Source organism: Rousettus aegyptiacus, unplaced genomic scaffold (assembly GCF_014176215.1).
Source record: "Rousettus aegyptiacus isolate mRouAeg1 unplaced genomic scaffold, mRouAeg1.p scaffold_m13_p_2, whole genome shotgun sequence".
Lineage (NCBI taxonomy): Eukaryota > Metazoa > Chordata > Mammalia > Chiroptera > Pteropodidae > Rousettus > Rousettus aegyptiacus.
Genome location: NW_023416295.1, coordinates 152,646,372 through 152,672,241, shown reverse-complemented (window position 1 = coordinate 152,672,241; position 25,870 = coordinate 152,646,372). Strand labels below are relative to the sequence as shown.

Genomic DNA, 25,870 nt, shown 5'->3' with positions numbered 1-25,870 from the left:
CCCGCCGGCGCGCTAGCCTCGCCGCCTTCCGAGGAGCTGGGCGGGGCCGAGGTGCCCTCCTCCCCATTTCAAGGGTGACTGTGCCGCTGACGTCAGGCGGCTTTTAGTTCATTCCCTGGCGCGGGGACTTTATTTTCATAACAGCATGCAGTGCCGTGGAACTGGAATAGGCGTGTCCTCTCCCCCTGACCCTCTCCCGCCCCTGTCCTTTTGCTCACCCCCTCGCTCGTTCCCTCCCTCCGGCGACCGCCGCCTTTATAACTGCTCGGCGCCGCGAGGTCGGGATTGGTGTCGCGGGCTCCCCAGCACCCAGGACCTCCGTGCTGCCTCTAACGCGCGGGAAGCAGCGGGAGTTGAAGCGTCAAAGACAAGGCACAGGGTAAGTGAGGCGCGACGAGCCCGGAGCGCGCCCCGCCTCCGCAGGTGAATCTTGGGGACCGTGCCGTCGGGCGGGTTTTGGGATGCAGCAGAGCAAGCCTGGGATGGACTACAGCTGGCTATGAGCAAAAAAAGGATCGCAAGAAAGAACTTCCACTAATTTAACTCAACTCAGATTCCCCGGGCTTCCCAAGCTAAGCGAGAAGCACAGAGCAAAATGAACAGCAGAAGAGTAGTTTCTGCTCAGACACATTGTACACTCTCTTAACAGGTGAAAACTTGGCCAGGCAAGTGAGCAGTTCTGGGCTTGCACTAGGGGAAAGAAAAGCGGAGAAAGATCTTAGAGGAAGGGCAGGGACTGGGGTGGCGAGGGGTGGGAACTGAGTGGGGAGGGGGACAGGAATGGGGAAATCGTGACAACTGCTACTTTACGCAGCTGCTGAAAAGTTCCCCATTATTTTGTCCTTCCACAAGAAGTGTGCCCTTCTGAATTTTGGGAAGTAGATTCTAGAAGCTAGATTCTCTTGATGTGAGTGTGGGGCCGTCAGCTCCACAGCATTGTCTCCCCGGCTGTCCCTCGAGTTGCTCAGCATCCCCTGGCAGATGAAAGTTGAATGTCCAGTAACAGCCCACCTTCTCCAACAACTAAATAGGACTTGGAAATGGCCCCATAGCTGTCCAGGATAGCCCCTAAAACATGCAGGGGGAAGGAAGGGCTCGCAAAGAGGGGAAATTTGCTCAGTTTCAAGGACTTTGAAGGACTTTCCATACCTGAATTCTCTCCAGACTGATTTTCTCCTCAGAGGGTTTGTAAATGCCACACCTGTTGCAGGGTTTGGCTGAATCATCCACTGCTGCGGGCTCTTTCCTCAAGGGGAATACTTGAACCACTTTAGATACAATGGCCTGGGGCCCATGGAGGGCTGAGGATGGAGTCCCAGCTCCACCCTCTAGTGCTGTGTGCTGGCTGCTTCATAGAGAGAGAAGGAATGCAGGGAGGAAGGGTCAGGAGAGGTGTTACCTGGGAGACAGAAAGGCTCCAGGGTGCGGAGAGTTGTGTGCTCCTAGGGCAGATGGGAACGAGCAGAACTCAGAATGAGCAGGACATTCCTGGGAGGTGCTCTCAGCCTGGATCAGGAAGTCTGATTTCTCCTGACTCTGCCAGGACCGTGTAGCTATGAGGAGGCAAGGGCCTGGGCCTTGAGTTCCTCCTAAGGAATCTTGAGAAGGCCCCCAGCGCCTTCTCAGCTCCTTCACAGGCCAAGATTCTAGCACCTCTGTAGCAGCTCATGTCCCTTGGGAGTCCTCTGTGGCGTCTGTGTCTTTGGTAATCGGTGGTAACAGAGTGTGAAGAATTTTGACTGTGATTTTATTCTCATTCCGGGATTTTGTCTTCAGGTTCACTGCTATTTAAAAATCCACAGATTGAGCTGAGGGAATGGGCAGGAAATGGTATGTTGGTATAATAAGGCCACCTTTAAAAACAAAGAATAGTATTTTCGCTTGAGGCGGGGTCTCAGATTTTCTGAGTAGTTTGGTGTGTCTGGTTCTACTTTTTATTGCCTTGTGGTCAGACTATATAGTTTATACATTTCTTCTTTTAAAATTTCAGATTTATTTTTGTGGCCTAAAATATATTGTTTTGGTAAATGTTCCATGACCACTTCAATAAATGCAAATCTTATAGAGCAGGGATAAGTAAACTAAGTCCATGGCCAAACACATCCCATATCCTCTTTGTAAATAGTTTTATTAAAACACAGCTGTGCTCATTTGTCCATATATTATCTGTGGGTGCTTTCAACATGGCCTCCAAAGCCTAAACTACTTATCTGTCCCTTTACAGAGAATGTTCACCGATCATAGATACAGAGGATTTAAGTTACATGATTAATAGTGGAGATCTAATAAGTTATGAAGATAGAGAATATTTTGATTAAAGTATTCATAGAACATTTGTAGAAACTTATATTATTCATTTTGTCGATTTCATCTGCTAACTGATAAAGAAGTTTCAAAGTCTCCTCTAATTGTCCTGCTTCTCTCGATTTCTGCTTGTATTTCTGGTACTGTTTGAGGTGTTTTGGTGCTCTATTATTCAGTATGTAAAAGTTTATGATGGTTATAATAATTAGGAGTATCCCTAATTATTATGATACAGTACCTATCTACCTTGACTAAGCTTTGTGTGATATTAACACTTCAACTCTTACTTAATTTTCTCACTTTGAACAAGCTATTTAACTTTGTACCTGATACATAATACCTGCTAAATAAACATCTATTATCATTGCTTTTTTGCCCTTATTTTCATTTTCCCCTTCTTTTTACTTTCAGTTCCTTTGAATCCCATTGTTTTAGGTGAAGTTCTTATAGGTATAGTATAGTTTAATTTAGTCTTTTTTCAAAATAAAGTTACCATTTACAGTTATTGTAATAATAGTTGCTTGCTATTGTCATCTAATTTTTGGCTATGTGGTCTACTTTCTTCATCTTCTCCCACATTAGATAGTCTATATTATATTTTTAGATCTATATTACATTTTAGGGCTTAGAAATACATGAATGTAAGGAGATATGATAAGTTTGGCTTGGGGATTATTGGATCAAATATGAATATGTTACTTTTATATATAGAAGTAAATCCTTAAAATAAGGTGACTTTGAGAACTTTGAGGTAGTGTATCAGTAGAGGACTTCACTTTATCTACCCACATATTTTCTGGAAATTTCATTTCTGAAAATTCTGGGTCTAACAGATTTGGAAGTTTCACTCACAATTTTAAGTTAAAAAATGACTTCCAATATTTTGTTTTATATTCCAGTATCTTATTTTACATTAATCTGAAGTTCTAATGCTTTGTTTAGAATAGAGAAAGATGATAATATCCTCCGGGAAGTACCCAAAAGTGAAGAAATTGGGATGAAGACTGTTGTTATACTTGTTTAGATCTGTCTGTGATGGTGTGATGGTTTATTTTCTCTGTTACAACATAGAAACTCAACTCAATGATGTCATTCAGATATTATTCATAAGCCGCTGCCGTGATGCATCACTTTTATGTCATCCGAATTTGGATGGCTACGCAGAACATGGGATCCTGGAGATTTCCCTACAGATACTCTCCAGTTATAACTTACCCTCCGTCAAGGACAGAGAAATCTCTGCGGCACCCCACCCTGGCCTTAGAATGCAGCCTCGATAAAAATGGGAGGATCAGCACATATTCATCTTCAAAATTCTTCCTCCCCATTACTCATACTTGCTGATAAATAACTTCCTTTAAGTAAGTGTTCAGTGGCCAGTCTTAGTCCAACACTGTTGCTCAGAAAACACTGGGGAGCACATAGTGACGGGGGACCAACAAATAGAAGATTTGCTCCCTTTCCTTAAGAAGCTTATTATCTGGGAGGTGAGTCAGCACTGACATTATGTATAATATATAACATATTACATGGAAAAACATGAGTGCCAAGAAGAACTTAATTGTAAAAACTATGAAGAGATCCACAAATTTAAAATGAGATAGGACTAATAATTTAAAGAAACCTCAAAAAAAAAAAAAAAAAGAAGAAGAAGAAGAAGAAAAGAAACTGCAAGAGAAGTAAGTTTTGGGCCAAGTTTCAAAGAAATATGGTAAATGAATTGTGAATAGGAGGGGTGGGAGAATAATGCATGTGCTGAGGCAAAGAGAAAAGAGCAGGACTTCGTCAGAGAGGGCCTTGGGTGATCCCCATTCCCCTCCAGGTAGAAAATGCTCTCAGATTTGCTCGCCTTGCATGGAGGCGGAGAGGGGAGTTAGGAAGGCTGGAGGAGATGGTGGGAGGACCTGTTGGAGAAAAGCCTTGAAGCTCAATTTGAGGCTGAATCCTTTGTAATAGGCAAAAAGGAGCTAATATCTTTTTAAACTGCTAAAGACCCCTTCCCCGGCCTTCTCTTTTCTGCTCCCCTCACAGCATTTAACTCCACCGACCCCTTTTTTGGGGGTGTGTTGTGGGGGGACTGCTGTTTGGCTTCTGGAGAATCACCTAGGCTTATTTCTTTTACTAAGCCCCAATAGTTTGTTTTTAATCCTTTGCTGATTTCTGCTTTGATGAGATGGTGTTCCCATGGTTCTGTCCTCTGCGCTCACCATAGGTGCCGCCTGTGTGATCTGGTCCCCTTTCAGATGCCTCCTATAGGCCCAGTCTGTGGGTACAGGCCAAACCTCTCCTGAGCCCCAGACCAAGTACAGAGGAGATCAGTTCAACCTGGTGTCTAGGAGCCTGGCTTTTCAGAGCTAGGGGAAGTTATTTAATTTCTATGTGCCTCAGTTTCCTCAACTGCAAAAAGGGAGCATAATAATAGGGTTGTTGTGGGCATTAAATGAGACACTGTGCGCTCCAGAGTAAACTCTCAGAACTTAATGCTTGTTCTTCCTGGATCCCTCTAATTACCTGTCCCATATTCACCTTAGTTTCAGTAAAGCTAAACTTGGCACCTCCCCTCATAAGCCTGTATTTCTAAGCTCCATTCAGTTGCTTAAGCTAAAAATCTGGGAATTAAGCTGGACGCCTTCATTCCTCAAGTTCTCTCTCTTTTATATTCCTAAAAATCTCACACCATTCCCTGCCCAAGTCATTCATGACTCATCTCTCTGGTCTCTTGTCTAAAGCCTTTTTTAAAAAAAAACTCCATTAGGTAGAATGGGCCACTGTTTTCTACGTGCCCTCGGCATTCCCTGCATGCTCTGTAACTTTTTATTTGTACGTTCGTGTGACTCTATTGGTCGTCCTAGGAGTGGCAGCCACACTTGTGATCTGAGTGACTTGTACACTGAAAACAGTACCTAACACAAAGTAGGCATGTAAACATTTGTTGATTGACAGGAAAATTGACCAGCTGCAGGATTGCTTGCTTTGGAGACTTCTTGGAGAAGGTTTAAATGAAGAGAGGCTGGAGTCAGGGAGGAAATCTTCAGAGATCATAACAGATTTAGAGATGAAATGACAGATTACATTAAGATTAAGACTACTCATAAAGGGACATTTCTCCTAACTATGTGACATGGGATATGTAACTTCATCTAAGAGTCAGTCTTCTCACCTATAAAATAGATTGTTGGAGTATTAAATGAGATAATAGGTATAAAAACATGTAAATGAGGGACTATATGTGAAAACATATGAACACTCAACATTGTGCCTGGCTGACAGGGGGTCTTGGTATGTGGCAGTAGTTGTCATTCTTTTTATTCATAATTATATTGTGACTATTGTTATTACTACTGATCGAATGTGGCAGTTCAAGAGTTGAGAGGAAATTAAAATGTTAGAAAATAAAACATCTGCCTGGCCGGGATGGTGTGAAGGCTCAGCTTCAACAAACGCTAAAGTTATTTGCTATCATTCCCCAAGCAGTCCTAATAGGAAGGGATTGTCCTCTCTAGTTTGTAGATGACAGATGAGATAAATCCCATAAGGAGAAAGATAAGATCAGCTTTTAGCAAGGTTCAGGGCTCCAGATAATTCTTGCTCAGATACTCCAGGGGAGGACCTGAGACCTGCCCAATGCCGGCATTTGTCCTTGCATACCAGTCAATGCTATAGGTTGATGGAGGCCATGGACAGGGTCAGTACTGCTCCAGTACCCATCCTGCGGCTTTGTCCTGCAGGAAGGACGAAGGTGGGTGTTCCCCTGCTGCCCCTTTCCTTGGCCTGTGCTCAGACCCTTCAGCCTCAAGTTCAGCCCTGATTTGGGGTTTGGTTAGGAGTTTGCAGCACATATTCTTTTAATGATAGGTAGGAGATGGAGCAGGAAGGAGGATGAGGGAGAGGGAGAAAGATTTGGAAATTGTCTACAAGGAGCTCCCAGAAGGCTGAACGGTTAAGCTGGACATGGGCTCAGACCACCAAGATCAGCTCCCCACCCTCATTTATAGAGGAGGGAATGCACATTCCAGGAGATAAGTCCTTACACATCAAGGCAGCTAAAATCTCTTCTTCCTCAAGGGGTGTGGGGAGGGGGGTGGTGGGGAGGAGGAAGAGTGGGCTTGGAATGTGCCCAGTGAGTGACTCTCCCTTCCTGCCTATCGTTCCTCTTTCCCTCCTTCCCTCCCTCCTTCCCTCCCTCCTCCCTCCTTTCCTGCCTCCCCATCTGCCTCTCCTCATCTTCCTCCTCCTCCTCCTCTTCCAGAAGTGGTTCTTCTTTTCCTTTTTCCTTCCCCTGTCTTTCTCTTTTTTTCTTTTTTTTTTTCTCCCTTAACCTTTCGGTCAATGCCCTGACTCATTCTAGAAGGGTTTAAGGCAGCACCAAATGATTTCAGGGTCTCAGTTGTGTCATTGGATTATTGGACAGTGGGTGGTTAGCTCAATTAGCAGCCCATACTAAGTGAAGTGAGGAGGGTCTCATACTTAAGGCTCAAAGTCTTTTTCTCATGTCCCAGGCCAAAGGCTACACACATTAAGACCTTACCATTTTCCTCCCAAGTGCAGGGTTTAGTCATCAGTGCACTGGGTGGGAGCATATGACTGGATTCCAGTAAATTCCTCCTCTCTGTTTACTGGGAAAGCCCGAGGACTCACAGTTTCCTAGGAAACACCTGGAGTCATTTAGATAGGAGCAGGGTTCTAGCTTCTAACTTCAGACCCGAAAGTACGATTTTTAGATAGCCCGTGTGAGAAGGCGGATGGGAGAAGGGGGGCTGTGAGGAAACCAGGTGCAGCCCACCCCGCCGCGTCTCCCCCGCCTCCCCCGCCAGACTGCACTTCTGTCTGTATGCTTGCTCACTCACCCACCGTGGTCAGGCATTTAACACAAGTCAGGTGCTAGGTTGGAGACACATTTAAAAACTCAGTCTCCGCCTTCACAGAGCCTTTATGTTGAGGGGGAGACACAAACTGCCCAACAGGAAGGAAGCGAGGAGGCTCCCTGGGAATTCAAAGAACATATCTCTCAGTAGACTTGGAAGCACCCAAGAAGAAGGGGCCTCTAAATCAAATGAAGGGGGTGAGGAAGTCAGTGAGTGTTCCCGACGCAGGTGGGACAGCATGCCTTAGATAGCAGGGTTCCTTTGGAGGGGCAACAGGAAGTCTGCGTGTGGGGGATGGGGAGGAGGGTGTGGCGAGGTGTGAGGCTGGAGAGGCAGGAGAGACAGGCAGGGGTGGAGGATGCAAAGCCTTATGCGGGTTGACGGCTCTTTCCTCTGGCTGCAAGTAGAGCGTCTCGCAGAGGACAAGCCTAGAGACGGAGGGGTGAGGCTTCTGAAGTGGTCCAGGTAGAGATGGTGGTGAGCTGACATATTCGGGAGACACTGAAGAGGTGGAAGTGCTAGGACATGGACGATGGGTTTGCTAATGCGGGCTAGAGAGCCTTTCCAGCTCTGCCTGCCGTCGTGGGGCACACACAGCCGGTCTGCAAATAGTCATTTCTGTAATGCGTAGGAGAGTACGCATAACTCTGAACAGCTGGAGAAGCCACAGGGGTGGGCTGAGCGCCTCAGCGATTTAACCCATGCGCAAAGCCTAAAGCAGCACCGAAGTGCTGACGTCTCCGTCTCCCCATTTCTAGCTGGCGGGTCCATCCTGGCTTTGAAGTTCTTACCAGAGAAAGGGGCTGTACGGTGTTGTGTTAAGACCTGCGACATTGGACTTAGAACTTGGGTTTGAGTCCTGGCCCTTCTACTGACCAGCCGTGTGGCTTTGGCGATTCAGAGGACTTGTGCTTCAGTTGCTGCGCTGGTAGGACAGGGATAATAACCATATGAGCTATAGTGTAAGGTGATTGTGAAGGTTCAGTAGTAAAATGCATAAAACAGGGCCTGATCCGTGGTGCAGGTGAGTTATGAGACCCTCTGTCTTTTTCAGAGCAGTCTTAGAGTAAATCGTTTGTCTCCGCTCCCCATTTGGTCTTCGTCCTAGACAGTTGGACCCTAGTTCTCTCTGCCCTTAACTTTGGTTACAAACAATGGTTACATTTCCTCTTCCTTGCTCCTGCCCTTATATTCTTGTCCAAGGCTGTTTCTCTAGCTCCTGGCAGTTTATAATTTCAAATGCTGACGTCTTCCCTTTCCTCCTCAAATTCTGCTTTCTAGAAATCCTTTTCGGCAACTCAGAACCCTGTCCTTTTCCCCAGCCACCTTCCCTGTGTCTTTTCCTCGTCAGGGCCATTCCCTGCGAAACAGAATCTTCTCAGTACACACTCGCTTGTTCATGAGTCTGGCGAGTTTTATTTTCCACTGAATAAATTCAGAGAGTTTAGGACCTTTTAGACTTCTTGTGCAATCTCCGTCATGCTGGGGAAGGGGTGGAGGAGGGTTGATAGAAATGAGTTAAGAAGGATAATTAGTCTGAAAAAATTAGTCACTCAGATAAAAAAATATTTACTAAGAAGTTTTAAAAAAGACATTTCTGTGGGAGCTGGGAAATATAAACCCCAATGGGCTATTTGATATTAAAGGGTTATTATTAATTTTTTAATTGTGGCTAAGTTAAAAGGGGTTTTTTGTCATATGTATGCATGTACTTATGGATAAAATGATCTTATGTCTGGGATTTGCTTGAAAATAAGCTAGTGAGTGAGATAGGGGTATAGATGAAGCAAGATTGGCTATATATTAATAATTTTTGAAACCACATGATGGGTCCCTGGGCTTCCATTATACTATTTATTTATTTACTTATTTACTTTTTCCATCTTTATTTAAATATAATAGACAATTAGTTGCTTGTATTTACATTGTAAAATTCAATGAGTTTTTTAAAATTATAGCTAGCATATAATAATATACTAGTTTCAGTTGTACAGTGTAGTGATCAGAAATCCACATAACTTGCAAAGTGATCACCCCATTAAATCTAGTACCCTTCTTCCTCCTTACATATTTATTACATTATTAACTATCTTCCCCATGCCACACTCTACATCTCCATGTCTGTTCTGCAACTATTTGTACCTCTTAATCCCTTTGCCTTTTCTCCCCACCCCTCCCATCTAGTAGCCCTCTAAATATTCTCTGTATCTGAGTTTATTTCTGTTTTTGTAGTTATTGTTGATTTTGTTCTTTAGATTCCACATATATGTGAAATCATGTAATATTTGTCTTTCTCTATCTGACCCATTTCATTTAGCACAGTACCCTGTAGGTCCATCAAGGCAATATCTTTTTCTGTTCCCTTCCTTTTAGTCTCTGTGTGTCTTTTAATCTGAAGTGAGTCTCTTATAGGCAGCATATGTAGGGGTCCTGTTTTCTTATTCATTCAGTCACTCTATCTTTTGCTTGGAGCACTTAATTCTTTTCCATTTGAGGTACTTGTTGATAGGAATGTAGTTGTTATCATTTTTCTATTCCTGTTATTGATACATGTTTTTTTCTTCTTAAAGAAGCCCTTTCGATATTTCCTGTACTACTGGCTTGGTGTTGATAAATTCTTTTAGCTTATTTTTGTCTGGAAACTTTTCATCTGTTCTTCAACTCTAAATGATAGCTTTGCTGGATAAAGTATTCTTGGTTGTAAATCCTGAGTTTTCATCATGTTGAATATTTTGTGCAAAGCCCTTTTGTCCTACATAGTTTCTTTTGAGAAACCAGCTGCCAGTCTTATGGGTGCCCCTTGTAGGTAACTATCTGCTTTTCTCTTGCTGCTTTTAAGATTCTCTCTTTGTATTTAACCTTTGGCATTTTAATTATAATGTGTCTTGATGTGGGCCTCCTTGGGTTCCTGGTTTTTGGGACTCTCTGAGCTTCCTGGGGTTTTATGTCTGTTTCCTTCACCAGGTTAAGGAAGTTTTCCACATTATTTCTTCAAATAGATCTTTAACATCTTGTTTTCCTTCTGATATCCCTATGACACAGATATTTTTACCTTTAATAGTACCTTATAGGCTCCTTAAATTATTATTATAGTCTTGGCTTTTTTTTTCTTACCATTCCAATCGAGTGTCCTTGGCTTTCCCATCCTCTGTATAGGTCATTTGATCTTCTTCTTTATTCACTTTGTTTATTCCATTTCATATACTTCTCAGATAATGTGTTCTTCATTTCTGACTGGTTCCCTTTTGTAATTTCCATTTTTATGTTTTTTTTTTTAATCTCCTTGTTAAAGTTCTCACTGAATTCATCTATACTTCCAATAAGTTAGTTGAACATCTTTATAACCAGTGTTTTGAACTCTGCATCTGTTAAATTGCTTGACTCCATTATTCCTGGATCTCTGTTCTGTTCTCTCTTCTGGTTTCTGCTTCTTTGTCTTCCCATTTTGGCTGCCTTTCTGTGTCTGTTTCTATGTACTAAGCAAAGCTCTTAAGTTTCCTAGTCTTATTAGTGTGGCTTTGTGTGGTAAGCGTCCAGTGGCACCATCCTGAGAGAGGTTCAGCTGCAGGCCAAGTTTAGCCCCAGCCTGTGCCCCTCTGGGGCCACCTGTTAAGATTCAGCAAGCAATCCATAGATGCTGTGCTTATAGTTGCCTCAAAAGGCCACACCAGAAACCAAGGCCAGCTGCCATCAGTGTGAGTCTAGGTGCTGCTCAGCAAGGGGCACCTGAGTAAGCAAGGACACACCTGGATGTGGCTGGGGTGGGGCTGTGAGTTGGGGGAGGCGGAGTTTTAGGGAATCTTCTGGGCAGAGCGACCTCTGTTATCCAGTTTGATGATGTCAAGGCTATGGCGGCACTGTGTCTATGCCCTGGGAGGGAGGAGGGCTCAACAGAGAAATAATGGATATCACCAGCACTTCTGTACAGAGTGAGTCTCACCTCAGCCCTCACTCTGACAACTCGTTGTCCTCCTGTAAGTTCCTGGTGCCCCCTGCGCGCAGCTGAATTGGCACTGGTGCTCAGAGCGAGCAGGTCCGTCACCGCGAAAGTCCACTCGCGGATGTGGCCCCTTTAAGAGGCGCCTGCTGATGCCACTGCTGCAGCCTCTGTCCCACTCAGCTGCTCAAAACCCGCAGCAGCCCTGCGTCTTTGCCCCCATCCGACCTTCTGCTGTTGCAGGGTGATTTCTTAGGTTTCTCCCTGGTTGTATGGCTGGTTCATCCAGATCCCAGGCAATTTTCCTTGCTGTTTGCTTCTTGTTTCTGTCACAACTTTGATTTGGTCACCAGAGGGATGATAGAGCCTCTATCATCTACGCCATTTTTTTCTCTCTGCCTGTTATACTATTTATTTTGGAGTAAGCTTGAAACTTTCTGTAACAGAAATGTAAACATTAAAAAAAAAAAAAACCACCCTCATTGTTTTAAAGGGCCTTCGTGGACTGTTACTCCATCTCCCTTGTGTGACTGGGGTGGAGGTGGAGGTGAAGCTGGGGGAAATTGGTCTTCTCCCCTCTCCACAGCCGCCGCCTGTCGTTCTTGTCAGACCCTGGCCCCTGGATGCCAGGAGGCCCCGAGACACAACCCATCCTGCACGGCTATACCAGAAGAGAGGGGCCAGGAGGTCCAAGTTGTGTGCAGGAGATCTCTGCCTTACTGTCCTTCTGTCCAGCACCAGAACTGTCTTCTAGGCAAAAAACCTCACCAATTGCTGTCAAGATTTAGTCATCAGGTTCAAAGTCCATAATTATCAGATAATTATGATAATAAATACTTGTCAATGAACAGCATTACTTTGAGGGGTGGGGAAGAAACAGTTGGCAGGGAAGGGCAGGGAGAGAAGTACCTTTTCAGTCGGACACCACCCCTATGATTAAGCTGAGAGGGAGTGAAAAGAGGTGAAGGTGAGTGAAGATGAAATGCACAGGACCTGCCCGGGGCCCTCGCCTCCTGCGTGCTGCCCGCGAATTAGATGGGGTTCTTCCTCTTCCGTAATCATGGCGTAGACAGGGCGCGCCCTCCTCACCCCGCTTCCCCGTGGCACTGCAGGGGGGATATTTGTAAGCAAAGCGTAACAGAATTCAGGAGCTTGCATTTCAGGGGTTGCCTGTATCTGAAGCGCATTTGCCTTTCTTTTCCCTCCTATTTCTCATTCCCTCTGCCCTGGAAAGGTGAAACCTACCCCTTTCTTCGCTCTGTGCTCTAGGGGTGACCGATGTAATTTCCATGAGGCAGAGCACAGGTGACAGACCCATGAAGAGGGAAGGTCAAGGGAACCCTGGGGGAGTAGCGGCAGATTATGTCTGTCAGTCTCTTCTACTGTGGCAGGGGACAGGTCTGCTTCCCGTTTACCACTGAGTGTCTAAAATAGTGATTTTCACGTATTAGTTGAATGAATGACTATATAATACAAAGCTTAGAGGGGAAGTTTCATAAAAATTTAGGAAAATAAGATATATTATTTAACTTATTTTACTCTAACATACCACACACATATGTTCTAATATTCATATATGAATTATTGTTATACTGTGTGTATATATATATATTTGCACATATATCTCCACACACACACACACACACACACACACACACACACACACATAATTAAGAGCTCATTATAACAGAGAAACTCCTTCCACTACTTTTTGGAATTAATAGAGCTATTCTTATAAACCTGAAGGAGGGAAAAAAGCCCTTCTAATATGTGACAGCAGAGCTGAAGAAGTGGATTCAGCGGCCGAGAAGTGACTGTTTAGCCTTCTGTAGGGAAATCTACATAACTCCTCTTATCCATGAGAGAATGAGATGCTTACAAAAAATGTCTGATACAAGGCCAGAGGTAGAAAAAAACCTTGAGACTGATAAATTATTATTAAGGCGTTAACTTCCAGGTTCACTAATTCCTAAGAAAACACTATCCAAAAATATCAGGAATGCTGGCTAGTTATTTGTGACATATTTTTTTGAAATGAGACTCTGAAACTCTTCCGTGGAGCACTGGGTCCTCTGGCTTCAGGGTAAATATTAATATAGTTAAATTGTGTGTGTGTGTGGCGGGGGGGGGGGGTGGAGGGGGGAGGGATGAGATCTGTCCCTTGCCTTCACCAGCTTTAGGATTTGCCATGAGAGGTGAGGAAAAGTGTAGCTTAATCTGATGTAGTTAAGTTCACGGGCAAACTCCAGGTGAGCATACATAGTTTTTTCCTAATCTATTTTGGTCCTCTGTCCCTGAGTTTGTTAGAAGACTCACCCCTCACCCCCACTTTGCTTTTATGCAGGACCAGAATGGCTGAAGGTTGCCGCAAAAGCCTGGATGCCAAGTACCACAGACTTTGTGATTTGACTGTAATTTGGGGTATCGTCCTGGAAGCAGTGGCTGCTGTTGGGGCTGTGACCTCAGTGGCCTTCATGCTAGCTCTCCTGATCCTCATCTGCAAGGTGCAGGACTCCAGCAGGAGAAAGGTGCTCCCAGTGCAGTTCCTCTTCCTCCTGGGCGTGCTGGGGGTCTTCGGCCTCACCTTCGCCTTCATCATCACGCTGGAGAGCAGCACGGGGCCCACACGCTTCTTCCTCTTTGGCACCCTCTTCTCTCTCTGCTTCTCCTGCCTCCTGGCTCACGCTTTCAACTTGACGAAGCTGGTCCGCGGGAGGAAGTCCCTCTCCCTGCTGGTGATGTTGGGCCTGGCCGTGGGCATCAGCCTGGTGCAGGACGTCATTGCTGTTGAGTATATCGTCCTCACCATGAACAGGACCAACACCGAAGTCTTCTCCGAGCTCTCTCCTCCTCGGCGCAACGAGGACTTTGTCATGCTGCTCATCTACGTCCTCTTCTTGATGGCGCTGACCTTCCTCACGTCCTGCTTCACCTTCTGCGGACCCTTCACTGGCTGGAAGAGGCATGGGGCCCACATCAACCTCACCATGCTCCTCTCCATTGCCATCTGGGTGACGTGGATCACCCTGCTCTTGGTCACCCCTACCCCTGGCCCCGAGTGGGATGATACCATCCTCAGCTCAGCCTTGGTGGCCAACGGCTGGGTTTTCCTGTTGGTTTATGTTGTGCCCGAGTTTCGGCTGCTCACGAAGCAACAGAACCCCATGGATTACCCTGTCGAGGATGCTTTTTGTAAACCTCAATTCATGAAACAGAGCTATGGTGTGGAGAACAAAGCCTACTCACAAGAGGAAATCACTCAAGGTACAGAGCCTGGCTGGGTGGAGAGTCCCTTCTGGAAAGAAGGGGGGAGGACCAGAGGTATTATAACTGTGCAGACATTCATGATTGTCCCAGTCATACCCCTGGTGGACTAGGTGTGGTCCCCAAGGATCAGATCTTGTTTAAAATCATCCAGTTAGTTAAGCAGAACTAGAAGCCGGCCTCTGGAGCTGTAATCTAGTACTTTCTATGCAATTTTGATTCTCTGAATCAAAATAAGATGGAGCAAAGGAATGGAAAAGGGATGACTAGAAAAATTCTTAGAGACAAGGTGAGACTGTGTTCTTTATAAAAGGTAACTAGGCATTCCTTCCAGAAATGTGGGGCTTTTATATATTTGGGTGCATAAAGCCAAATCATGATTTCCTGCAGTGGTCGTAGAGCACAGAGCGGGTAAAAACCCCTTTTTATCATAAACCGGTGGAAATCTCCATGAAGTTCCTAAGGATTCTGATTTAACTTGAAGAGCTACATTTTACTGCATGTCTCTGAGCCCATGGGAGGGAAGAGATCATATCTGACATAAAAGAATGAACTGTTTCGCCCTTGCCTGGAGTAGTGAGTACCCAGGTGTTCTGTTGTTGTTCTCATAAAAAAAAAAAAAAGAGAAGAGGCCGAGCTGATAGCCAGACGCTGTCCTTGCCCACAGGGATCTGGCTGTTGATCTCTAGGGTCTACATTGATCTCTGGGCCCGATCAGAGGAGGGAGAATGGGTTTGGGACAGGAGTGAAGCACCACCAAAGCCAGGTTCTTAGCTTTGGCCAACAATTTCTCTGCTCTTGAAGCCTGAGGTACAAAGCTTCAGGGTGCTTCTCACTGCAGCTGCGGGCCCCACTTCTGGGCACCTGGAAGCCTGAAGGAGGTTAGGGGAATGTCAGAGGGGCTATTCTACCCACCCGGTCCCTCCTGTCCATTGCCTTCACTCTGTCGCCTCACCCCTGGACTCCTTGTTATCGTTCCTTAACTAGTCATTCTTTCCTTAATTTTTCCCCCATTTGTTGTATGGGCCCCTGTCAGCTCACTCTCCCTAAGACACTCCTCTGGGCACCACACTCCACTGCTCACATACCTCACTGGCTTCCCAGTACCCACCGTATTGATCAAATCTTTAGGCTTTTCGCAGCCAGAACCCAACAACCGTGGAAGCCGTGTCCTCAGTCCAAACCAACCATGTCGCTGCATTTTCCCACCTCTGTGTCAGGCTCTAGGAGTGTCCGTCCTCGTCCTGCAAGTCCTTCCTCATTCTTGCCCTTTTCCAGAACCACTTGTTGCCCCAGCTCTTGCACCTCTGAAGCGCTGTTTGTCTTATTCCGTAGGTATTTGTGTAGCTGTTAGGTATTCCTGAGTCTCTAGAGTCAGCCTCAGGGCATTCTGGTTAATCCTTATATTCTTCACAGTATCTTACATATAGAAGATGTTTTGGTATTTATTCAGTAACTTGAACAGGTAAATTTGGTGGGAAATAGATTGCTTTAAACTATATTTACGGTGATTGTGTTCATCCCATTGATTTCCCCCAATCCACAGAAAACAATTGTTCATAAATTCGGCCCCTTTTCAAAAAAAATAACAAAAAAAGTCCCCCCCCCCTCGTTGGGCAGTTAAGGAAGTAGGTAACTTCTGGTGAGATTCACTCTAGATTCATCTCTGGCCAGATCTAAATCTGAAAAGACTGCATTCAAATGTGCTTTTGAAGTGGTCCTAGGATGAGGTGGGCCTCCAGCGAGGTATTGGAAAGGTGTTTCTGTAGAGATCCTATGCTGCTAGCTATTCATTTATTCAACCAATACCGCGCTTACTCTGTGCCCAGTCCTGGGCTTGAGGACACAGTCCCTTCTCTCTGCCGGGGAGATAGGCAATTCAGTGGAAAATGCATCATGCTTTGGTAAATGACTCAGCCAGCCTGAGCACAGGTGAGAGAGCACGAGGGAGGGGACCCTAATGCTTTAATTCCTCTTCTCCCTTTGTTTCAGGTCTTGAAGAGCTAGGCGATACGCTCTATGCTCCTTATTCTACCCATTTTCAGCTCCAGGTAAATGATTTCTTTCTCCTTTTTTGTCAGCAGCTCAGCACCCCAGGAACATTCGTCCTTTGGGAAATAGATGTTACTCTCTGAGGGCCCCGAGATGATCCCCTTGAAAGGATGATGTGTCTACTTTGCTGTCATTGCCTGATGGGGTTAGGACAGAAGACTAGAGTGACGGGCACTGGGAAGACTTAAGGGGGAGGGCTTAGGAGAAGGGGAAGAAAATTCCATTCCTGCCCAGGTTGGAGTTCTGTTGAAATAAATATCCGGGAACGGGAGCGGGCTTAACAATATGGTGCTTCCTTTTCAGAACCGGACCTCCCAAAAAGATTTCTCCATTCCACGGGCCCAGACTCGGGCTAGCCCTTACGATGACTATGAAGGAAGGAAAAATGGCAGTTAGCTTTTCTGAAGAGTGGGACAAACACAGCAAGTCAGCAGGACCAGCGGGGAGTTCGAAGGGATGCGTGCAAAATCCTCAGTCTTCTGAGGAAACCATACACAACATGAGAAGACCGGCCTCCCTGCCAACCCCAACCACTCTTCTGTTCTGGAGTTGCTAGGGGTTGACAAGACTCCAGTTCTTAGCAGTGCTGTAGTTTTCCGCTTTGTTCCATACTTAGGATGCTTCTTGTAAGTGGAAGTCTCAGGCAACTCAGGGTTAGCCTCTTACTCTTCCCTGTCACTTTATATGTGACTAAAGCTCTGGTCATCTGACTACATACTGGCTCATTCAGTTTCAGCAGCCGATTCCTCTACTCAAAGCTGGTTTTGTGAGGATCGCTTGGCCCAGAGCAGAACTGCACATCTGAGCAAAAATAGCAAAGGCCTGTCTCTCAGCCCCTCCCTGCCTAAATCTACACTGGACGCCAACTTGCTGGCACCCTCCCTTCTTGCCTGGGCAGGAGAGGCTAAAGGTCACCCCAAACTTACTCATTTCTGTGGTGCTGCCTAACACAGGGCCTCTCGGTTGCCAGCACCAATTTACAAATACTCCCTCTCTCCTTGCATCCCCAAACTTGCTGTCAATCCCCAGACTAATCTCCTCTATATATTTTACCAGGAGTTCTCCTTCTGGACCTTACTAGTATGGACAAGCCCAATTTCTCTTTGCCAGAAATTTGTGCACTGTTCCTTCTCTAAATTCCTGGCATGGATTCTTTCCTCGTTCCTTCGCTCCTCAGCCTCAGTAACAAAATTTGCACTGTGTTCACCTCCTGTTCTGTAAGTGGGCATTGTCTATGGATGGGGAACATTCCTGTATAATAAGTTATTCACCGATCTTCACCTGGAGATGCAATAAAGATGTGGTGGGCATCAGACACCAGGGAGAGATGGCTGGCTTTCCTCTTGGCACCATGTTGGAGCTGAAGTTCAAGGTTCAGTTCCAATGGGTGTGGACTTGACCCTTCTCCATGTGTCTCTTTTTCTCTTTTCCATATGTATCTAAGATAAGTGTGTTTTTCCCAGTTTTTGAGGCGAGTGGTAAGTGTGTGAGGGGAAGCCAGGACGGGTCACAGACTGAGGGTTTGGTCCAGGAAGGCAGAGGAGTGGCAACCTGGAATGGGGTTTGGCAGCCCAGGTAAAACAGGGAGGAAACCTCAAAGCCAATTTCACGTTTCACCCAACGTTTAATTGTAGGAGAGAATAAATCCGATCCCTTATTTGACACGTGGTTCATAATGTCTCTTGGAAAAGACATGGTACTTAACAATTATTATTAATCCCAGAAATTGCTCTGTGGGCTAGGGCAATAGGAAGTTGCTCTTTGGGGGAGGAAAAATAAAGCCTCCACACACAAACTGAATGATATTTGAAAACCTGTTGAGTTATGGAGTTACCTCTCAAGAGCCAGGCACTCTGCTTTTCATCAAAAGGAAAACACAGTGTAGAAAGAGGTGAGGTGAGGTTGGGAGTGAATTAATGACACGCTAAATTAGGGGTATTTACATCTCACAAAGATTTGGATGATTGTTTCTCACGTGGCTTTGCACCAACATTAGCCAAGTTTTGTACTGAAAAGAGAAAATCATAAATAGTTACTTGTATCCTTCTAGACTATTCCAGTCTTTCCCAAAAGGACATAACCCAGTGAGGTTTATCGTGAGGAAAAAAACAATATAGCTTTACACACATTGTTTTGTCACAGTGTAGGTACTCGAGAAATACACATTCTCTTCCCTCTTTGCTGCTTTGCCAAGCAAAAGGGACTGAATGAAAGCCACAAAATATGCTTTATGTTTCTTACTGGAGAAAAGTATCCCCATGACTGCAGTCCTCGAGCCAACCTCTTTGAAAACAGGAGGACATGGAAAGTTACCTGTTGCTAGAAATTGGTTTTCTTTCTAAGAAATAAAGTGGTCTCCAGAATTTGGACAATAGGCTGTCACCTTGCTGAGTTCTTGCTAGGCAGTAGTAAAATGCTCCCCACGCAACAGTACTTGTCATGCCCTGCGCCTGCCAACCTGTCTTCAGGTCTTATGTGTTCTGCACATAACTAAACTTGGTTGTTAAAATAAGGACATCTCAGGAGCTGGAGGTTTTGGCATCTGACAATCACTGTGATAATGGAGAAGGAGGTTTCAAAGCCCCTCCTGTAAGTGCATTTCTACCTGGGACGAAAAATAATGTGCAAATTTAGCCCAGCCTGGTCCTTGAGCAAAGCTAGTTGATTGATGGCTGGGAACCAAAATGACATCTCCTTTGAACTAAATGGGTGATAATGAAATGAAACTCACAACCTTTCATCTTTCATTGTCAGATGAGAAGTAGACTCTGTTTCATCTCTGCCTCTCACTTTAGGCTGAGAGGATGTCCACAGCTGCCATACCCCATGGTTCCACTTGATGGCGGTGAAACCTCAGCCATCAGCCCTTAGAGACAGCACCTCTCACAAAGCAAACATCTCAACCCACTTGCCTGTGACGGGCAGGAGGCAGAACTGCAGATATTCTGTGAGCCTGAGGCAAACACGTCGCATTTTAAAAGGCTGGCATGTTTGAGCTGTTTGCATCCTCCCTCTCACCGTCCTCAGAGAATTGGCTCCCAATCTTTTCTGCCAGAGTTTAATTGCCCTGGTCTTATGTTTGTGAAATTCTCCAAAAATATTTTCAGCCCATTTGCGTGCAATCTGGCATCTTTACAGGTATTGGTCTCATATGCTGTTGTTACTAATGTTGACGAGTATTTATGTGGTGAGAACTTTGGCTTTTTCTCAGGAAAAATATGCCAAGACAGAGTACGGCCTGGCCCTGGAAATGCAGCAATAATATCTATTCTTCCCCACACCCCACAAGGCATTCTGGGTTTCCTTCCTTCATTTCTAGACTTGTCACTACTGCTGAGAACTGAGCTGTGCCCAACCGACCTCTTCCTTGCTTGCCCACGATCCTCTGTTGCTACCAGGGTTCACAAGTTTGCTCCTGTCCCAGCCCCAGGCTGAAACGTAGGATTATTTCAGAACTGGAGGTAGCTGCTTCAGAAAAATCTTTCTCCAGTGTTGACTGCTGAGATCCGGCATCTGGGAAATCAGCCTCCAGCTTGTAGACTGCTGCCTTGGGAAATTCCCTGGTCCAACCTGGGTCCTGTCTCTGGAACACTCAGGGCAGACGGTGCTCTGCTCCAAGACGTTTCAGCTGTGCACATGGGTCTGGGTGGCAGCATGTAGGGGCCTGACTCTGATTTCTGCAACCTCCGGATTGCAACAGCTTTCTTGACCCTTCAGAGGGGAACACTCCAGTGCCTAAAATGTTAGAGTTTACTGTGACAGAGCTTCTTTAGTTGGTGCTTCACAGCCTTCACTTTATGGAGGAGGGAACTCAGGTCCAATGGACTTAATACGGTTGGGACCAGATTTCTGATCTTGTGTTCTGTCTACTGTCAACACTGTGTGGTCAGCATTAGACACTTTTTATTAAGGGGATGTTTGAGTAAAGAATCAAATAAAATGACCATGGTCGTCAGGTATTTTAAATTTCTCTCATTATCCTTTGCTTACCAATTGCCTTTTGTTCCCCTGATTTCTCTTGCTGTTATCTTCTCTCCCCTCTGCATGTTAGCTGTGGGGAGAGGGTCTGGGTGAAGAGGGACATTTTCTGGTTAAACCACAGATCGCTCTCCTGCAATCCCTGAGCCATGTGAGCATCGACCTCTTCCGGAAGTAGGCCGTCAAGGGAGGGATTGAGAGACAAGGAAGAGTTCTTCATTTTCCCTAGCCTTCGTGATAATCCTCCCACTTCCCTGAGTCCTGTAAGAAGTCAAAAACCCAAACCCAGCACCTCTTCTTTTGCTTCGTGTGGGTTTACAGCCCCCTTCCAGGAGCATTGGCACAACCCTTGGCGACCTCACTCCCTGTGCAGTTTCTGATGGCAGATTTCAGAGGCAGCCCTTAGGAAAGCTTTGCAAGTAACTGTTGTGTGTCATGACCTGAGCTATGTGTCTCAAGCACCGGATACAACCATCATACTCAACACAAAAAGAAGAGGAAGCTTTAATGGAGTTTTGTTACCAAATGTGTACCACCCAATTGCCTGGTCCCAGCTGCTTCTAGTTCAGATTCTCTTCCGTATTAAGATCTATCAACTCAGTTAAAAAAAAAAAAAAAACTCTCTGACAAGCCCATGTAGCTATGCCCTGAGCTCTGGAACATGGTGGTGGGGGGGGCTAGCATGGTACCCTGTTATTACGAAAAGCTACTAGTTTTCTCCCTCTGAGAAGGAATAATTCTAGACCAACTATTTCTTATCCACAAGAAATTAAAGTAGAAAAAGCATCTATTGGTTTAAGCATGATATCTTTATGACAAAGGCAGAGATAACGATAATAGAGTTAGGTGGTCATAAGTCAAACATCCAGGAAGAGATCATTTATTAGGTGGAGATCTCTAGTGGTTTCCCATAGGGCTCTGCCTTTAGATCTGTTTGAATAACATTTCTATCGATCACTTGGAGAAAAATAAAGCATATTTATCAAATTTTGCACATGACACAAAATTGATAAAGATTGAGTAATAAAACCAGAAAGAAAAAAAAAAAAACGACATTGCAATAGACTGGAATAAAGGTCCCAAACCAAGAATTTAGTTTAATAGGTGTAAATGTATTCATGCCCCCCAAATAAATTATATACACGGGGTGGAAAGGCTTGGTTTGATAGTAGCTTTTGTGAAAAAGACCTGGTAGTTTTAAGGGTCTGTAAGACTGATAAGGCCCAGCAATGGGCTCAATAGACACAAGGCCAGCACAATCATGGGCAGCAATGATACAGTTGTGTAGTCTAGGTCACAGTGGGTGCTGTTACCACTGAATTGGGGGCACATTACAGCACATCAGAACAGTGAGTCTCACAGTCATGGAGGAGCTTCCAACATGGGAACTACATGATCTATAGAACAGTGGATGGAAATGGAGATATTTCATCAGGAGAGGAGACTTCGCAGGGTGCATTATCATCATCCCAGCTAACATTTATTGTGTGCCTGTTTACTCTGCATTAGGCTCCATTTTAAGGGATTTACTTGTATAATTCAATACTTATAAAAATCTTATAAGTTGACATGATCATCATCCCCCTTTTATTTAACACCCGCGGAAATAGAAGCTCCAAGGTGATATAGCTACCCAGTGTTGGGGCTGGGAGTTAAAGCCGGGGTGTTGCCTTTTCATCTCTTATGCATAACCCCATGCTGCCTCTCAACTGTGTTTGATAATGACAGCATAATAGGTGGCTCAGTGGTTAGATGTTTTAGGGAGGCAGATCCCAGAAGAGTTTCTTGCAGAGTGGTGGGTCATCTCTTGCTGGAGGTGCTTGAACTCATTGATGCTCTGTTGCGGTTGATGTGTGGAATTCTGAGTTAGGAGTGAGGTTGGACTAGCTAAGCTTACTGAGTCCAGGACCTTGGAACATTCAGGGTCCTGGATTTTTCACTTGCCAAATTGTCGTTCCTGGTATTTGAATCTTAGGAACCATGGAGACGTTACCAGTTTTATTCTTCCCTACATCTGCAACCGAATATTCCTAAGCCCTCAGGTGAAAAATGCTCTTTGTTATTTGGATATGCCCTCACATTTTATTAAGTGTTATTGTTGCATGTCATGATCCATACCCTGGCTGGATTTTAGAGAACAGTTCGTCACAGTCTTGTGAATAGAACACAGTCATCCTTCAGCATTCACAGAGAACTGGTGCCAGGGTCCCCTGTAGATGTCTAGCCCCTTACATAAAATGGCACGGTATTTGCATATAAGCTATGTACATCTTCCTGTGTACTTTAACCATCTAGATTACTTGCAATACCTAATACAATGTAAACGCTATGCTAATAGTTGTTATACTGTGTTGTTGAGGCAATAATGACAAGAAAAATAAGTCTGTACATGTTCAGTACAGAAGCAGCCATCATAGGCCTAACTACCTAGTACGTGTCAGCTACACTTAATGCTTTGTTCCTCAAATGTTTTCCATCCAAGTTTCGTTGAATCCATTGATGTGGAACTTGTAGATACAAAGGGCTGATTGTATAAGCTATATTTAATATCACTTTATTGTGGACATGACGATAATGTAGAATCCTTTGCAAAGATACTTGAACTTCATAAAAACCAGTGTGCCCACACTGACCCCCCTGCCTAAGATACATGCAGTCAGTGCCTGAAATACCACACCATTTAGTTCTTTACATAAGAGCTACCATTTTTTAAAATACAACAACAACAACAACAAAAACTATTAGTCTATGTTGTTCTTTGAGGGAAATTAATTGCATAAGAAAGAACTCTAGTTATTTGTATTGCTCAGCAAAATCAAAAAGGTTCGTGGGATGCACTTGCATGGTGCAAGTTTAGTCATCTGGATCACAAGCCCATTAATGCTATGAACACTGGGAAACAAAGATGAGGATCAGAGGGAGCATCTGACTGGACTTAAATAGGGGAGAGAGAACGAGAGAGAGAGAGAGAGAGAGAGAGAGAGAGAGAGAGAGAGAGAGAGAGAGAGAGAGAGAGAGAGAGAGAGAGAAAGTGTGTAAAGGTAAAAATTTAAGAATTAGAAATTCAGGAAAACATCAAGTTATAATTCCCAGAGTGTCATGAACTGAGAAGTCAGGCAGATGTGTTTGACTTCATCACAGAACCTCCTAGTAAGAGGGACTATTTTCCCCTTTAAGTTCCCAGGAGGTCCCCACAACATGAAAGAGGAGGACAACGTGAAGAGAAGCAGCCTCCAAAAGGCATAGACCCTGGCATGCACAGAATGTGGTTCTTTTAATGACAATGTACACTCAACCCCCAAGCCCCTTCAAAGGAACTGGCTGGGTTCTCTGTTCCTTCCTTTTCTTGACATATCTGGTGTCATTGACACACCAAATTGGTACCTGTATATTTTTTGCCAGGTCACTGGTGTTACTGTGTGTGTGTGTGTGTGTGTGTGTGTGTGTGTGTGTATGTGTTGCATTTCATTTTAAGAGAAAATAGTATAGGAAGAAAAATAGTTCTTTATCAATTCTGCATAAAGGAAAAATACAGAAGTTTTCATGTTCTTCAAATCTTTTCTAGGGGCCTCTGAGAGTCTCTGAAATTTCTAGTATGGATGAGGGGTAGCCCCTGGAGTATGACAGACACACTCACATACACACTCTTATACATCTATCCATGTATATACAGATCAGATGCCATTGCAAGGTACAGAGTCACTTCTGCAAGTGAGATGAAACTATTATCCTTAATCCTATTCAGTGTATGTATGCAAACCTATTATCATGCCAAATTAAAAACATCTCCAAGTCAGTAACAAAATAGAAGGTTGTGTAGTTGAAAAGAGATGTGTGCCATGAAGTGCCCCTTCCTTAGGATAAATGGGGTTCCAAGCCCTTTCTTATGTACCCTTAGGTTGTCATAATAAAATGGTGTTGTCGGCCTTTAAAGCCATGCTTCTCTTGCTCAGGCCTGCTTCCATGTCTGGAAGTGAACTTTTCCTGCTAAGAAAGTTTTTCTGTTCTGCTGTAAAAAAATTTTAAAAAAATAAATAAATAAAATGGCATTATCTTACTTTCTATAGCTTCTGGGATTCCCTGCTTTTCTCAAGGCATTCCTTCAGCCAGAAATGCATTCCAATCTGAAAAAGCTTCCTTTATATAGTGAGGAAATTTGAGACTATTATATATACAGTCTGGGGCTCTGGTCACCTCAGACCCTACCTGGCTACCTCAGTGCTTAGAAAGTCAACATCTCGCCTTCTTTTAACCCATTCCAGGCACTGGTGGCCTCTCCCTGATGGGGTCTGCAGCCCTTCTTGGTTCTGATCTTTCAAGTTAAGAGTTCTTCATGGTTTCAGTCACTCGCTTCAGAGACAAGTTTTTCCATAAGCCACTCTCTCAAGGGGCCCCAGCTCAGACATGCCTCTGGCTGGAGTTTCCTTCCAACTCTTCTAATCTCTCCCCAAACTCTTCTCTTCACAGCAAATGTGTCTCGGCTCAAGTGTCACTTCCTTATGAGGCCTCACATAGCCAGTCAATTCAATGCTAGTCTCCCATAGTAGATGGTCTTCAGAGTACCAGTCTGCTTTCTTCAGAGTACTTATAGTTTGAAATGATGTTTATTTGTTGTTTAACTTGTTTCTCCCCCTATTCTGTATGTTTTGGGAAGACAAGAAATTGTTTTATTTCCTCCTGTATTCTCAGGGCCTGGCACACCTGTACACATAGGAACATTTGTTAAATGAGCAAATAAATTTGGGGGAGAAAGTTGTTTTGTTCGTGACAGGATAAATAGGATTACGGCATCTCACTCACAGAATACGACTGTCAGATTCCCTCTTGTCTGTTCTGGTATTTTTGGTGCCAATTTATCCTTAAATAATTTTGATAAATTTTAGCTGATCAACCATAAGTTTTCTTGTTTTCATACAAGAACACTTAAATCCAATGTGATAAAATCTACTCACAAGCCTGAGGCTTGGAGGAAAGAAAGGAAACTTTTTACTTTTTGGCTGAGTGCATTTCATCAAATCCAAGTTTTATTTCCCTGCGGCTTTTCTTTGTCAAGCTCGGGAAAGTGCTGTTTCCTAGGAGAACTACAGAAGAACAAACTTCAAATGTGAAAAAAAGACTAAAACATGCCCCGAAGCAAAAAAAAAAACAAAAACAACAAAAAAACAACGAAAAAACAGAGATGCCTTTTAGATTGATTCCCACCTCCAAAGATCAATTGCAATTTTTTTCAGGGGCATTACTTTTCTAAACTGACTTGAACCAAATGGATGAACAAGGATCTTTCAGATGTATAAACCAAACTGGAAATAGATAAGAGTGCCAGCAAAGAGGCTCAGGAAGGATTTATCTTCCTAAACTTGAAGCTGCTTCTGGCAACCTTTCCTTTTAGGAAAACTGAGCGAGTGTGTCCTGAATGGTGACAGGGTAGGAGCCTTCAAGTGTCAGTGTGGATGCACTAGGCGTTGGGTAG

The 25,870-nt window shown here is 44.4% G+C and overlaps 1 protein-coding gene across 5 annotated transcripts; it reads left to right on the top strand.

Moving 5' to 3' along the window:
- The first annotated feature begins 133 nt into the window (after window positions 1-133).
- GPRC5A (G protein-coupled receptor class C group 5 member A) lies at window positions 134-20,388 on the top strand. 5 transcript variants are annotated; one of them, XM_036237047.1, is made up of 4 exons: window positions 134-423; window positions 13,451-14,370; window positions 16,363-16,421; window positions 16,726-20,388. In XM_036237047.1, exons 1-4 carry the CDS (start codon window positions 146-148, stop codon window positions 16,816-16,818), a joined length of 1,350 nt encoding a protein of 449 aa, XP_036092940.1. In that variant the 5' UTR covers window positions 134-145; the 3' UTR covers window positions 16,819-20,388. The 5 variants fall into 5 exon arrangements, with proteins under 5 accessions (XP_036092940.1, XP_016011894.2, XP_016011893.2 ...); XM_016156408.2 differs by having other exon boundaries at window positions 247-379; XM_016156407.2 differs by lacking the exon at window positions 134-423 and adding an exon at window positions 789-1,830.
- Window positions 20,389-25,870: the final 5,482 nt, after the last annotated feature.

Bases quoted from the DNA above. Each gene is read 5' to 3' on its own strand.
- GPRC5A (XM_036237047.1), top strand. From the start codon at position 146: ATGCAGTGCCGTGGAACTGGAATAGGCGTGTCCTCTCCCCCTGACCCT. The intron at 14,371-16,362 runs GTACAGAGCCTG...CCTTTGTTTCAG, and splicing joins ACAAGAGGAAATCACTCAAG to GTCTTGAAGAGCTAGGCGAT. The intron at 16,422-16,725 runs GTAAATGATTTC...CTTCCTTTTCAG, and splicing joins CTACCCATTTTCAGCTCCAG to AACCGGACCTCCCAAAAAGA.